Source organism: Gallinula chloropus (assembly GCF_964237585.1).
Source record: "Gallinula chloropus genome assembly, chromosome: 3".
NCBI classification, from domain to species: domain Eukaryota; kingdom Metazoa; phylum Chordata; class Aves; order Gruiformes; family Rallidae; genus Gallinula; species Gallinula chloropus.
The window spans coordinates 31821603-31837558 of NC_140087.1; the positions used below are offsets into that span (position 1 = coordinate 31821603).

At 40.1% G+C, this 15956-nt stretch overlaps 1 protein-coding gene across 2 annotated transcripts; it reads left to right on the forward strand.

Moving 5' to 3' along the window:
• Window positions 1-475: 475 nt before the first annotated feature.
• Window positions 476-15818, forward strand: LATS1 (large tumor suppressor kinase 1; the record flags this gene model as incomplete). 2 transcript variants are annotated; one of them, XM_084262254.1, is made up of 7 exons in its annotated part: window positions 476-826; window positions 4557-4707; window positions 6515-8043; window positions 12158-12740; window positions 13757-13939; window positions 14181-14287; window positions 15303-15818. In XM_084262254.1, the coding sequence occupies 7 exons, from the start codon at window positions 476-478 to the stop codon at window positions 15816-15818; spliced, it is 3420 nt and encodes a 1139-aa protein (XP_084118380.1). The 2 variants fall into 2 exon arrangements, with proteins under 2 accessions (XP_084118380.1, XP_084118381.1); XM_084262255.1 differs by having other exon boundaries at window positions 6518-8043.
• Between the last annotated feature and the right edge of the window lie 138 nt (window positions 15819-15956).

Sequence of the window (15956 nt, forward strand, 5' to 3'; positions counted from 1 at the left end):
CAGAGACAGCGCCCAGCCGAGAGGGAAGGCGAATGGGCAGCGATGGGCTGGTGCACACAGCACTGTGTGTCAGCTCTTGAAAGCTTTGTCCACATCCTCTGCAATTCAGGACTGTTCCCGACTCGAGGCACCCGAAACGTGTTTTGTTAGGAGACTACTTAGAAGCCTGGCATAGTTTGTAATTTAGGTTGAGTAAAGAGTGCCTGAAGGAGTAGCTTAGCATGCTTTTAATAACTGTGAAGCACCAGCTTCTACCCTGTGAACTTCTTCCACTGCCGTGTGTATAACAGGGACACTTTTGTGTGTGTTTGTCTAACAGGATAGCTGTTGGGTCCTGGCAAACTCCAGCGCTACGGGAGCCATGGTTTCCCAGTGAAGAGCTGCTGCTTTCACAAGTTGTGACACTACCAGCCCGTCTTCCTTGAATTTTGGTGTGTGCGAGTCCCTGGTGGAGGTTGCATATATACATGTTTTCATGAAGAGAAGTGAGAAGCCAGAAGGTTATAGACAAATGAGGCCTAAGACTTTTCCTGCCAGTAACTATACTGGCAGCAGCCAGCAGATGCTACAGGAAATACGAGAGAGCCTCAGGAATTTACCTAAACCCTCAGATGCTGCTAAAGCTGATCACAGCATGGGCAAAATGTTATCTGAAGATCCTAGACAAGGCCGAAATCCCCCCAAATTTGTAACATATCATAAAGTTTTGCAGGAGATAAGAAACTCACTTCTGCCTTTTGCAAATGAAACAACCTCAGCTGTCAAAGGAACATCAGAAGTTAATCGACAAATGCTGCAAGACTTACAAGCTGCTGGCTTTGATGAGGTGAAATGTTTTATTTTCAAGATTTGGTATTCTGCTAACTATAAACTATTAGTGCATGGTGAAGGGGATGTTGATTGTGGAATGTTTGAACAGTGTATGATTAATTAGCTTCATAATCTGGTAGGTTTCTAATTAAGACATGAAACAGGTAATAGTGAGGGATGAAAAAGAGGAATAGAAGGATTTAGAGAGGGTTGGCTTTTTTGTTTTTTCTTTTGTAAGCTTCTTACACAGTTTGTTCTTATGTGGTAGTGGTAGGTTTTATTTATATAATTTCAGGCAGAGGTACACGGGCTCCCTAGAACATGAGTGTTGCCTCTGATACTCAATGGGATTTTGCATTATGGCCAGTTAAAATTTGGTGATAAAATATGGCCATTCTAAATCGAAAAGGCAGTGCATAATATTTCAGAAATTCATTTTAATCAGCTTTTTACATCTGTGGTTAATGGAAACACTGTCCTTACTTTATGCACTGTGTCAGATGCTGACAAAAGGTACCTGAAAATCAGCTGCAGGGTGTCTTCTCTGGGGTATGTTCTCAAGACAAGTCTTGAAAATCTTCAATATATGAAAAAATCAGCAGAATAATAGATACTTCATAAGAACAAGGAACAAAATGTCAAATTTATTTACTTTTAAAATTAAAAGTAAATTTAGTGAGTAAACTTCTTCCATTTACTTTAATAAGTGAAGAAGTCTGAAGTGTAGCTTCTAGGAGTAAAAACGTAATACATTTTGAGCTCATGTGTTCTTATTGAGACTTACACATCAAAGTAAATCACACATTTTTCCATGCCTTCTCTGTACACCTGGATACAGAAGCAACTTAAAAACCTAACCAACAAGCCACTCTGCTTTCCAAAGGAAAAGGGCACAGCACCACAGCAGACATGGTTGTTCCAGGAGTCCACTGCTTGCAGTGTGACCAGCTCATGAGCTCTGCTGGCTGGGATGCTTTGGTAGTTACAGATAGATTGGCTTCTCCAAAACCATCAGCTGGCTTTTCCTCAACAATAAATGACCCAGTGTCAGGTGCTGCTGGTGGCTTTTCATGTTCGTTTTGCTCAGATGCACAGTTTAGGCTGTGTTTTCAGTAAGAATGGAAGGATTTTGGTAAATGACTCTGTAGTAACTTGCTCCTGCGGTTTGTTACTGAGTTTGGGGTTTTGTTGTGGGGCTTTTTTGTGGCTTTTTCTGTTACGGTGTTTTGTTGTTTTGGTTGTTGAGTGGATTAGTTCTCAGATCTGTATTTACAGACAGAATCTGCAGTCACTTTTGCAAACTGAAGAATAGGTGGCTCGATAATAAGCCAGAAAGGTATCTTAAGTTGGTGGTTTTGTTGGATCCTTTGTATCTCAAAGCCTTTTGCTCCTACCCTTTGTTCTTGGATGCAGCTGAGAGTTCCCAGGATGCTTGTGATTCTGTGGACCTTTTTCAGGCACAGTGCCAGTGTAAGCTGTGTCTGCCATGCAGTAACCCATAGTTGTGTTGCCACAGTAGTCCCTATGGCTTTGGCTCCTGAACACCACTGGGAACAGATAGAGCAAAGCAGGAAAGCATTTTTTTGGTGGTGGGGGAGGGGTATTTGAGCCAGCAAGTAGGAATGAAATGAGAATGTGTTTTCAGCTGGGATTGTTTCATGGACTGGCTTGTAGCTGGGCTACGCAAGCCAGCTGTAAGTGCCTGAACTGGGCTGTTTCTGCCTTGCATTAGGCATGTCTGTGATTTAGCAGATGGAGGGCAGAACTTTCATGATATCAGGTGCACTGCCAGCTTGCTGTAGAGCCTAACCTACCTGATATGTTTATAACAGGGGCTAGCTGTAACTGCTAGGTACCAAGTCCATTTATTGTTTTAATTTACTTTGATTTGGTCCTATTTGTATAAGCAGTTATTTCCTCATCTCAGATTTTAATGAGATTTCATTGAAGTATTGAAAGTGGATTTGAGGTAACTATAAATTTGTCTCTCTGCCATATTGTGCTGCTTGGTAACTCGGTCACCTGTTGAAGTTTTGAAACTTTTTTTTTCTTGTTTTTTTAATATACTGAATGTTGCAAACATTCTGGTTATTCCCCCACCCCTCAAGTTGTGGGTATTATTCAGGGTTGAAGGTGATCAGTATCAGGTGTGTGTCAGTGTGTGTGTGTAGATAGTAATATATGTATAGTAGTTATTGGAAAATACAGTTCACTGTGTTTGTTTTGGTTTTTTTCTTAAATCTTATATAGCTTAAAGGAAATCTCTCACTAAGGTTCAGGTTCAGTCCTTGTATGTTCTGTGTAGGTGATAATCTTTAGGACATTGAATGTTTCATGTCTTATAGGTGACCAAGTTTATTGTTTTGCAGCTACAGAGGGCTCTTACTCAGGTCCTCTGGTAGTGGAGAGGAAACTAAATTTAATCTCTTAAAATATTGCTGGTTCCGTACTTCGAGATTCCGTGTGTGTTCATGGCTTGGTGACATGAACGTGTAGATTTAGGTTTCCATGTTGTAGAATTACTTGGATAAAAAGACAGTGAAATTGGTTTTGAAACTGATTAAGAAGATGATTGAAGTCGACAGGTAGAAATGAGGAGTCCTATAAAAGTATATCCAAATTGGAAATTAAATACTCTGATGACCTTCTGTTTGCATAGTGATCAAATAGCATTCTGGTGCTGCAAATGTACTTCTTGTGTAGCCAAGGCTGATCTGTTACATAGTGACATGTTGCAGGCATAGCTTTCTCCTGAACGAGCTAGGAGGTCAAAAGTCGTTTCTGCTTCTTCCATCGATGCCAGCTGGTCTGTAAAGATTGTGACAAAACCTTATATGTTTTGGGGTGCTTCTATTTTAAAGGTTCTGCTTTGTTCACTGAACTTAATTATTGTTTCTAAAGGCTGTATGTAATTATGTACATTTGTATTGTTAGAAATGTACAGAGATACGATGAAGGGATAAACATGGGGTTTAATTTTAAATTGATACTGACAACCTCCCTCTGAGCCATCCCTGAGGTCCCAGTAGTAGGAAGTAAATGCTGTCATGCACAGGTAGCCTGCTCAAGCATAATGTGAGCTGAAATGATTGCTTCAGTATGACAAAGCAGGACCATAACACAGCACTGAAGACAGTGTGCTTAATTGTAGGGAGTTATGTGGTGGATTTGTTTCAGATCGAAACTTGTGTTTGCATCTCTAAGAACGCAGAGCCTAAATCTACCATAAAAATAACAGAACTTCTGCCAATAACATCCTCTTCATCAGGAAGAATTCCTAGGCAGAAACCAATGGACAGTATTTGACAAGAAGTCATTCTGAGTTGAAGGAAAATGAGCCAAAACTAAAATTCTGCATTTCACGTTAGGGTCATCTTTCATGGAATAACTCAGGTTGGAAGGGACCTCTGGTCATCACGTAACTAGCTGTTACCTGGGTAGTCCCTATCAGTAATGAATGTTTATATAATCATGTTGTACAAAAAGCAAGATAACACTTAATTTACATCATGTTACAGTGCTTTGACAAGTTAACACACACACATACACCCCTGCCAAAGGTCTGGAGTGTATTAGTGTTTTGGAGGATCTGTTGTGGAGAAAACATTTTAAAATTAGATTTAAATCAATTGAGAGAAATCAGTTATGTACTTTGGTAAAATTACTGGAGGGTATTTGGCTAAATAACTGTAATTTTTTTGCCATTTTCCTGTAAATTTTTTATATATATATAATTTTATCTTTAGGATATGGTTATACAAGCTCTTAGACAAACTAACAACCGCAGTATAGAAGCTGCCATCGAATTTATAAGTAAAATGAGCTACCAGGATCCTCGTCGGGAGCAGATGGTTGCAGCAGCAGCAAGACCTGTAAACTCAGGTATGAAACCACCAGGTAGGTAGGTGTACCCATGGTAACTCAGGAGCTCACTCAGTGTATTCTTGTAGGGGGGAAATAGAAAACAGCAAATTCCTCCTTCATGTGCTCACAGTGGAACAGAGGACATGTTGACATCAGGGGTTTTTTTTGCTTTTAAAAATAGCATGTAAAATGTGGAATAGAATTCTTCTGAAAGGTGCATTTGACATGAATTTCCTAAACCCACAGAGTTATAAAAAGTAGCATTTAATATGGCATGTGAGTATTTTATTTCAGATCTCATTTTAAGTAATTTTTGTACCTTGTTCATGTGATGCTCATACTGTGCTCTCAGTGCCAGGTGCCATTTATAAGTCAGCAGTGAGCACTGAATTCTTATTTTAATTTTTTCTCTCTCTCTTCACACACTTTACCACACAGCAGCAATTTGTATGCATGTTTTTATGTGTGTGTGTGTGTCTATAGCTATGTGATATAAAATTTTATTCAGTATTTGTATTTTAGGATGTCTTCTGTCAAAGATCCCACTCTGCTTAATTTTCTGCTTAGTTCCAGATTTTCTTCATGTTTAAGACAGATTTAATGTTTTTATAGAAGTGAGTGGATAGACTGTAGTTTTAGTAGTAACAGAATCAGAATTCTGTCACTTGCTATTGCACCTCTCTTAACACATAAAAGCACATTTTTCAAACATCTCAGTGCTTTTTTTAACGAGTTTTAGGAGCATAAACCAAAACAAATGGTAACTTCAGGTACAGCAGAAATACAGAACTTTTATTTGACTGAAGTTGAATGAATGCTGAGCTTTCTAGCACTGGGCCATTACATTTTAAATTGACCAAATAAGTATGAGGAAAAATTAGTAGCCAAGAATAGTGAGGTGTGGCATTACTTTTGTTTGGCCCCTCAAGCAGGCTTAGTCAGCTGCTAGCTGAATGCTACCATTAGGCAAGATTTTCATTGTTACTTATACAGATACAGTAACTATTGTGCTTTGGTTTTTCTACAGGAGATACAGTGACCTTCAGCAGTTACAGTACTGCTTGTGCTTAAAAGTATCTCAGTAGTAAAAAAAGAACAATAAGGCTGCCTGCACTAACAGCTCCTTGCATGTTACTTTGTTTATATGATGCAAAATAGCATCTGTGAAGCAAATATATTGTAGACTTTAGCTCTTTAAGTTTTGCTTTCGTACAGTTTAGCTCTTGCCTCTATACAATACTTTTACTCATAAAGATGTAACTTTTAAAATATTTAATCAGATTTCACATGCAAGGAAAATAAGAATTTGGGATGAACTGTACACATACAAGCATATAGGCAGGCTCTTTGATTTTAGAGCATTTGGTAAAATTTTACTTTAAGAGCACTCGGTGTTTTATAAGTGTTAAACTGCTAGGAATAGCAACAAGATTAAACATTTTTTTCTATGCTATTGCCTTTTTTTTGCATTTGTACTGAACATCTCTGAGAGTCACTATATTAAAAAGATAGTATGCCTAATTTGCATATTAATTTTTAATTAAAAATCAAGTGCATCTGCAATGGAAGCAAAATGCATCTTCAGAAGTGTGATTTCTGAAACCTCTGATACTATAGTTCCATTGCATTTAGTGCTCTTACAGTACATACTGAGTACGTACCATAGCACTCTGTGTATTACTAGCTAGAGATAATTTTTTAATGTGGAATATAGTGGCTGATGCTATGTTGGAGAACTGTCAGCCTCATTCTGTAGTAGTTAATGTGGAAGAACAAAATACTCGAGGCAGTAAATAGAAGTAACTCCAACTAACACAAACGTGTTTTCTTCTCGTAAAAGCAGGCACTGTGCAGCAGTCAGTTAACCGCAAGCAGAGCTGGAAGGGTTCTAAGGAGTCCTTGGTTCCCCAGCGGCACGGCCCTGCCCTGGGAGATGCTGTAGTTTATCGCTCGGAAAGCCCCAGCTCTCAGCCTGACGTAGGAAGGCCTTTATCCGGATCTGGCATCGCAGCATTTGCTCAGGCTCATCCTGGCAATGGACAAAGAGTGAATCCCCCACCTCTACCACAGATAAGGAGCGTCACTCCTCCTCCTCCACCTCCTCGAGGACAGACGCCCCCTCCAAGGGGAACTACTCCTCCACCTCCTTCCTGGGAACCAAACTCTCAAACAAAACGTTATTCTGGAAACATGGAATACGTGATCTCTCGTATTTCTCCAGTGCCACCAGGAGCATGGCAGGATGGTTATCCACCCCCACCTATGAATCCTTCACCCATAACTTCTTCCACGCCGGGTCAGAGAGGCATGAGTGCCGTCCCCATTGGCAGGCAACCGATTATCATGCAGAGTTCTGCCAATAGTAAATTTAGCTTTCCCTCAGGAAGAGCTGGGATGCAAAATGGCAATTGTCAGACAGAATTCATAGTTCACCAGAATGTGGTGTCTGGGAACTCAGTGAGTCGACAGCCACCCCCATACCCTATGAATCCAACCAACAGGCAAAGTCCCACAGCACTACAGATGCAGGCAGGAGGATCTGCTCCTCCGTCAGCTTACACCAATGGGAACCTTCCTCAGGCGATGATGGTGCCAAATAGAAATAGCCACAACATGGAACTTTATAATACAAACGTAGCTGGAATACCTGCGTCCTGGTCTCAGCCTTCCTCCGTGCCACCGCAGTCGTCACCTGGCAATGGGCATGACATACCTACGTGGCAACCCAACCTTCCTGTACGGTCAAATTCTTTCAACAACCATCATGGAAGTAGGCAGAGTCACTCCAGCAGCTCTCAGCCCTCAGCTACAACAGTAACAGCTATAACGCCAGCTCCCATTCAGCAACCGGTGAAAAGCATGCGTGTGTTAAAACCAGAGCTACAGACGGCGTTAGCGCCCACTCACCCTGCCTGGATGCCACAGCCAGTGCAAACCGTTCAGACCATTCCCTTCTCTGAGAGCCCAGCTGCGAATATGGCAGTTATGCCTCCTGTTGCAGAGGCTCCAAACTACCAGGGCCCCCCACCGCCTTACCCAAAACACTTGTTACACCAGAATCCCTCTGTCAATCTGTATGAAACAGGACCCAAGCTCAACAAGGAGGAGCCGCCTGTTTTATCCAAGGAAGATGAGAATGAAAAGAATTATGAATGTGTCGATTCAGTGGATAAAGAAAAGAAACAAATCACAACATCGCCTGTTCCTGTTAGAAAAAACAAGAAGGATGAAGAGAGAAGAGAGTCTCGTATTCAAAGCTATTCCCCTCAGGCTTTTAAATTCTTCATGGAGCAGCATGTGGAGAATATACTCAAGTCACATCAGCAGCGTTTACATCGGAAAAAACAGCTAGAGAATGAAATGATGAGGGTAAATTCTTCTTTCTAAATCTATAGCAAGAACTGCTCCCATATTAATTTTAAGAAATGTCTTGATTTTAGATTGTTTAAATAGTACAGATAAATAGAACACTGTGGTATACTGAGGTATTGACCTTGTCTTCAGTTGGCAGATTCTTCATTGCTTTGTTTACATACTTCATTGTCATCTTTGAAATTAATTTTAAGTAAGTTGGGTTTTTTTTGCCTGTCTAAATGTAGTTTATCTGCCTCATCTATAAGAAAGGAGAAACAGAACCATTATTGCATGAACTGGGATTTAACTACGTGGCTCATAGCTTTTTGTTATGGGTTCTATTTAATCCTGACCTTTTTTAGAGAGTTATATGCAATATTTTAACAAATTTTGGTATTTTTTTTTAAATAACTGAAGGGACAAGCAGTTGGTTGGTTAGTGTTTGTGTAGTCACCCAGTGATACCTTTTACGTTCAGCAGTTTGTTTGCAGTAGTGATAGAATTTTTCTAAGTTTACAGAAACCACCCCTCCTTAATATTTAAAAGTTTCATTTTTAGAATGAAAGAGACATGGTGCCTTTTGCCAAAGTATTTTATAATTGCAGCTCTAAGGGTATCTGTTTCAACAAGGGTTAATGGAATGGGATCAAAAAACAGCTGTCAACGAAGACATGTAAAATTACCTTCTTTGTGCCTATGTGAAGTCAGTGGTCTGTTTCTGGGATTTCAGTGTTCTTCTAAAGCGGGGGGAAAACGTATGTATACATACATCACTCTGTATGCATACATCACTTCTAAAGAGAAAACAGAAATAGTGAAGTTAGGATTTGCAGAAATAGAAATTTGACATTTATTACTGATTTCTTAACAATTGCTGTTGAAAATTTGACCTAAGTATGATGATGATTATGTGCCTTTTAATTTATTCTATGAAATAATGTATTTGGCTTATCACACTTTCTTGAAGTGCTCTTTTTTAAATCCATGTTGTCTTACTCTTTGAAAATTTTTACTGTAAGCTGTAGTGTTAAAAGTATGTGCTTAATTACAAATATGTAAATGTTAGCAAAATTTCTTCCTGGAACTCTTTCTAGATCTTTATTCTTAGTCTTCTCTTTTTCCTTTTCACTTCCACTAACAGCTGATTTAAACTGTTAAGGTGTGGGAAGCTTTCCTGAACTCTGTAGCCTCCATCCCTGTGTAGACAAGTAAGATTTTGGAGCAACAGTATTTTTTTAAGACTAGCATGATCACTTTTTAGAGGGCTTTGCATGCAATCCTGCATCAAAATTAAGCATGAATTTATCTTGACTGTTTTTGAATAACTAAATGTAAAATTACAACTAATGTTGATTTGCAAACTTCACTTCCTTTCCTACTGTGTTGTGTTCCATAGCATTGCAAACATTTACGTGAAAGCACCAAAAGAACTTCTCTTGATATTTTTCTTGTGCATTTAAAAGACCCTAGTAAATGTCTTTTCTTATATTGAAAGCAATTTGTAATATTTATGCCAGATATAAAGCTGGGATTTTTAATTGCGGACTGTAGGGTGCAAATGGGGTATTATGCTGCAGCAGACCTCTCCTTTTTCATCAGGGTATAGGAGGGGAATGTCACAATGATGACACATATTTTTGGTCTTCATGAAAAGTAGAAAAAGGGAAATGAGCTCATTGCCTGGGGTAATCAGGTCTTGAGATGTCATCTTGACGAAGTCTTCAAAAATCCCTTCTGTATTGACTTGTGGCTTAAGCGTGTTCGTTCACAGAAAACGTTAAATGTTTCTGGCTTAGAACACAGTGTCTGAGTAGTCACAGAGTGTCAGACTAGTTTGGGTTGGAAGGGACCTCAAACCCCATCTTGTTCCAACCCTCTGCCTTGGGCAGGGACACCCTCCACCAGACCAGGTTGCCCAAAGCCCCATCCAACCTGGCCTTGAACACTGCCAGGGAGGGGGCAGCCTGTGCTGGGGCCTCACTGCCATTGCAGGGAAGAATTAGTTCCTAATATGTGACTTAAATCTCCCCTTTTTTAGTTTAAAGCCATTACCCCTTGGCCTGTCACTACATGGCCTTGTAAACAGTCCCTCTCCAGCTTTCCTGTGACCCCCTTCAGGTACTGGAAGGTGTCCTCGGAGCCTTCTCCAGACTGAACAAGCCGAACTCTCTCAGCCTCTCACATTCCTGCATTAACATGTTGAGAAAGGTTCGACTCCTTACTCCAAAACAAGAAATTGTCTGTTTCCCACATCCAGTCTTGAGATGACTGCTACCCAGTCCTAGCTATCACCTGTCTGATGTAGACAAAAAAAAATTTGTCTCAAATTTAAAACAGCCTTCCCCATTTAAATCTTACTGAGTTAATATTCCTTGTGACGTTTGGGTAGATAAGCATTTTGTATGTATCTTCCTAATTGCATCTCCTTTGGATCCATTTTTGTTATGATGCCTGTAAGAAATTTTCTGTGTTCTAACAGCATTTTCTCTAATAGCTGAGATTCAGTGTCTTAAAAATGCTTTCAGGATACTGTATCATCTCTAATTGATCTTTTATCTTGCCTTTTTTTTTTTCAGTCACATCTAATTGTACTTTGTGTCAAGTTACATTCTAAGTGAGGCACAGTGGAAGCCCTCTATTGACATGCAGTTTATACAGGCCTAGACTGGTTGTTACATAATCCTGATGAAGGGCCTGGCTACGGTTACCCAGGCAGTATCGTAAACGTTTGAAGCATTAAGGAGATGTTAACAAGATTTTGGTGTTAAGAGTCAATAAGATGTGACAATAAGAAATGGAAAGCTTCTAGAGTAGTGCCTGAGTAACAGTGGCAGTGTTTGCAGGGATTCAGGTGGGCCATGGTCAGTTTTATGAAGGAAACATACTGTAGGTTGAACTTGGAAACCGTTGCCATTTCAAGCCAGGTAGGCAGAATAAAATAATTGAGATGCTCTGAGAAAGGGAACATGCGAGATTTTGAAAATGCTGTCAGAAAACGCAAGAAGGAATGAGCGTAAAGCTATGTGGGGCTAGTGTCACGGATGTTAAAGAGTATAAAAAGCTGAAGAAAGACTTTGCTGATGTTAAAAGCAGAAGGAGGGGTTATTCTGATTCCAGGGCCTGAAATTTGCCAAGAAAGGTGTCTGTTATTGAGTGGCACTTCAAGGGAATTGAAGCCAGCAAAAATACACTAGAAGGAACCCAGGTTGGAATACAATGAGAATGCTCAGTGTGATTCTTGTAGATAAAGGTTTCCATGCTCTAGATGATGATTACGTGTGGCATGTGAAGGCTTCAGCTGTTGGAATGTTAGTGATATTGGCCAGAACACCAGGGGTGTCCCTTCAAGATAGGGATACATTCACAGATGGGAGCCAAGACCTGATACTATGGGGAGGAGCTAGCTACCTCAAAGAAACTGCTCAACTTGTTGGTATGTGGAGTGGAGAGCAGCAGAGAGGGCGTGCCTGAAGTCCTGTTAGAAAGAGGTGGGTTGTGTGGTAACAGGGAAGATCAGGTCTTGGCTTGTGGCAGAAGCACGTGCTTGCTGTGGGTGGACAGTAGGGAACAGTGTGGTGTGGATCTGGTTTGTGTAGATACACAAGAAAGCATGAGAGTCACATACTCCTGCAACTGAAACTCCAGTCACAGTCAGGAAGCTTAGTGACTTCTCCTTCAGCCAGTCTAGAGAGTGGAAGCCTTTCCCACTTCAACTCCTTGGTTAGCCTTGACTCAGCGGCCTCCTGCTCCTAGGCATGTCTTGGCTTCCTTCTAGCTCTGCAGAGAGAATCAGATGAGTGTTATTTGCAGTGGTTTTTATCAGCAGTTTGTAAATTACTCTTTCTGTCCTTGAGAACACGCTCCCTTCTCAAGAACCTTCTGGTGGATGGCACCTTATGCATTTTGCTGCTGAAAGTAGTCATGTGTTTTGTTTTGTATCACTCCTATACTTTGATAAAATCCCAATGTGTAAATTAAAAAAAAAAAAGAACCAAAACTATCTTTAAAATATTATTTTCCATGCTGTATATAAGTATTTGGTTTGCTTTGCCTAAGTGTTGCAATTATAAGATCTCGAAGAATTAAGAGCACTGTTCGCTCTTCACATTTAATTCTGTTTGCTGCACAGGTTGGATTGTCACCAGAAGCCCGAGATCAGATGAGGAAAATGTTGTGCCAGAAAGAGTCTAATTATATTCGGCTAAGAAGAGCTAAAATGGACAAGTCAATGTTTGTAAAAATTAAAACCCTGGGAGTTGGTGCATTTGGAGAAGTTTGCCTGGCAAGAAAAGTGGATACTAATGCTTTATATGCAACAAAAACACTGAGGAAAAAAGACGTGTTGCTTAGAAATCAAGTCGCTCACGTTAAAGCTGAGCGGGATATCCTTGCAGAAGCTGATAATGAGTGGGTGGTTCGCCTGTACTATTCATTCCAAGATAAGGACAATTTGTACTTTGTAATGGACTACATTCCAGGAGGTGATATGATGAGTCTCCTAATTAGAATGGGTGTTTTTCCAGAAAATCTGGCACGGTTCTACACAGCGGAGCTGACCTGCGCAGTTGAAAGCGTTCATAAAATGGGCTTCATCCACAGAGATATTAAACCAGATAACATCCTGATAGACCGAGATGGTCACATTAAATTGACTGACTTTGGGCTCTGTACTGGTTTTCGGTGGACCCACGATTCAAAATACTACCAGAGTGGTAAGAGAAACACAAAAGGTTTCTTTGTTATTTTGTTGCTGTGTCCTTGCAAGGCATTAAATAATGAATGAGTGGAAGGATGGCTATGCTGTTTCCGTTCTGAATAATAATGAATAAAGATATGTCTGCACACCACTCAACCTACAGAGAGTTCAGTTAGGGGGAGTTCCTAAGCATGAGCATTGATCCCTTAAGGGAGAAAGCACCGAGCTCTAAGTTTGTCCCAGTAGTGGGTTCTGAAGTTTGGAGAGAGAAAATCACCATGAGATGATTACGTAGGCAACGGCCCTAACTCTGTTTTAAAGACAGGACTGATGTTTAAAGTTAACTGTTCTTGAAAACCTTGCTCCAAGTTCTGGCTTGTGTATTTCCATGTAGTGTAAACTATTGTTTTCTGAGAGGCTTAAGTAAGCTTTTAAAAATCCTACCTGATTCCTTAAAACAACAGCTAAAAAAAGTAGAGAAAAATTTCACAGTTCTGAGTGATAAAATACAAATTTTATAATATCCTATTTTTAATTTGCAAATACAAGAACATACCTTCAAAAACAACTTTTAAAGTCCTTTTGACTTGTTTCAATAAAATATTGCTTATCTTAAGGCAGACTGTTATGGGTCTCCTGAGAGAAGCTGAAGTTTTAAAATCAGATTTTACATTTGATGGCTTCATTTTTGTGGGTTTTTTTCTCTTTACATAAGAGCAGGAACAATATACACCCTGTACCCCCAATGTGGGCATGGTAAGGAAAAATTGAGAAAGGATTGTACTTGATAACTTTTGCAATATTTATGAGATCGTAGCTTTTAAAAAATGTACTCAAAAGTTGATTTCTTCTACCATAGCAAAAAGTCAGAATCTTGTTGATGACTTGTTTACCTCTCAGATCGAGTGTTGGAAGTGAAACAGATTCTGTCTTATGCTAAGAAATGTTAATAGATAAAGTTTCGTACTAGTTAAGAGCTAAAGTAATCTTTCTTGATTTTTTGTTTTTGCCATCTCTTGCACCCACTTACAGGTGATCACGCACGTCAGGACAGTATGGATTTCAGCAGTGAGTGGAGTGACCCAGCAAACTGCAGGTGTGGAGATCGGCTGAAGCCCCTTGAACGCAGGGCTGCCCGTCAGCATCAGCGCTGCCTGGCCCATTCCCTCGTGGGCACACCCAACTACATTGCGCCAGAGGTGTTGTTACGAACAGGTAATGCGTCGTCTTACTGTAATCTCGCTGCAGAATAACTGGTATTCAGGCAACTTGCTTCACCTTTCTTACACCCTCACTTTTCCCAAGTCTATAATATTTTGACCAAAAAATAAAAAAGATAATATGGAAATTTTACACAAGCATTGAATAGAATTCTCTTGTGAACCGTTGTATTTTTAGCAATACAAGATTAAAATGTTACTAAAGCTTTGACTGCCTTGTTTTGACTTTGTTTCAGGTTACACACAGTTGTGTGACTGGTGGAGTGTTGGAGTAATTCTCTTCGAAATGTTAGTGGGGCAGCCTCCGTTTCTGGCACAAACACCACTGGAAACACAAATGAAGGTAACTTTCCAAGTCTGGTATTAACAGCCTGAGAAAGCAGGCTTGAAGTTTACAGTCTTTCATTTGTCATGGAATCAAAGATGGGTTTTGAGTGTGCTGCTCTATCCAAGCATGTTATTAACAAGATTTTAAACTTTACATTACTGTGGTAGGTCACTTAATTTGTAAAGAATCTTCATCATCATCTTCCGTTCTTGCATCTTTTATCTGCTCTTACAGCAAATGTGCCTACTAAAAAAATCACATTGCAGGTCTTAGCTGTTCCCTTTCACTTCTTGCACCTGTCATTAGTTCCACTTTCTTTTCTCCTTTTCCAGCATCTGGGCATGTTTTTCCTGCCAACTTGGCTCCCACGTCCACTCACCTGCAGAGGTTTTCCTGTGGTGATGTACCAGTAGGTGCTTAGGATGCAGAGGTTGAGGAGCAATAGATGACTGGCTGCTCAGGGTTACTGGCAGCTCAGAGCCACTGTTCTTTTCCTTCCTGAGTTCCAATGGTTTCAGAGTAACCAGCAGGGTGATCACAGAACATTAGGAATTGGAAGTGATCTCTGCGGGTGCCATTTTTGCAAAACCGTACTCAACTTGCAAGCGATGTATTAGTTGGTTCAAATTGATTTGTTTTTTTCTTTTTTGACTTAAAATCTGTTAATGTTTCCAGTGCATCAAATAAATAGGAAGAAGGTGAGGCAAATGATTTCTTTAAGATTGTACATCACATGCCGAATATCAGGTTCCAGGTACTAGACTTTGTGGTATCTTTCTGGTTTATAACAGTCTGTGCCAGACTCAGATCAGTTTGGAATGTCAATAAACTTTACCTGGATTTTGCCAGATTTCCAGGCAAAGTATTCCCTGTGTTTCAGAAGCAGCAGCTTCGCACTTCCCCCTCTCTCGTGTGAAGACACGTGTGTTGAAGGATTGCTTTGTGGCTGTTTGATGTTCTTGTTATGTTTTACTGTCCTTTTCTTCTTTATGAAATTGTAAGTAGAATAATGCTTCTTCTTGCTTTAAAGGTTATCAACTGGCAAACTGCACTTCATATCCCACCTCAAGCTAAACTGACTCCAGAGGCTTCTGACCTTATTATTAAACTCTGCCGAGGGCCAGAAGATCGCTTGGGCAAAAACGGCGCCGATGAAATAAAAGCTCATCCGTTTTTTAAAACAATCGATTTTTCCAGCGACCTGCGGCGGCAGGCGGCTTTCTACATCCCCAAAATTGCTCACCCGACAGACACTTCAAACTTTGATCCAGTTGACCCAGATAAATTGTGGAGCGATGATGATAAGGAAGGGAACAGAAACGACACACTTAACGGGTGGTACAAAAACGGCAAACATCCTGAACATGCTTTTTATGAATTCACCTTCCGAAGGTTTTTCGATGACAATGGTTACCCATACAACAATCCAAAGCCCATTGAGTATGAGTATGGTAGCTCCCAAAACTCACAACAACAGTCAGAAGATGATGACGATGATGAACAGGCAGGTAGAGGACTTAAAAATCGAGACCTGGTTTATGTTTAGTAAAGGAATAAAGATTAAAGCCTAAAATTCTATTTTGCAGCTGCAGTTTTTGAAACATCTCTTCTCTCAAGAGAACTGAGAGAAGATTGCTAGGATAAATACATCCATGGGTTTTTTTTAAACACTAAGAATATTGTG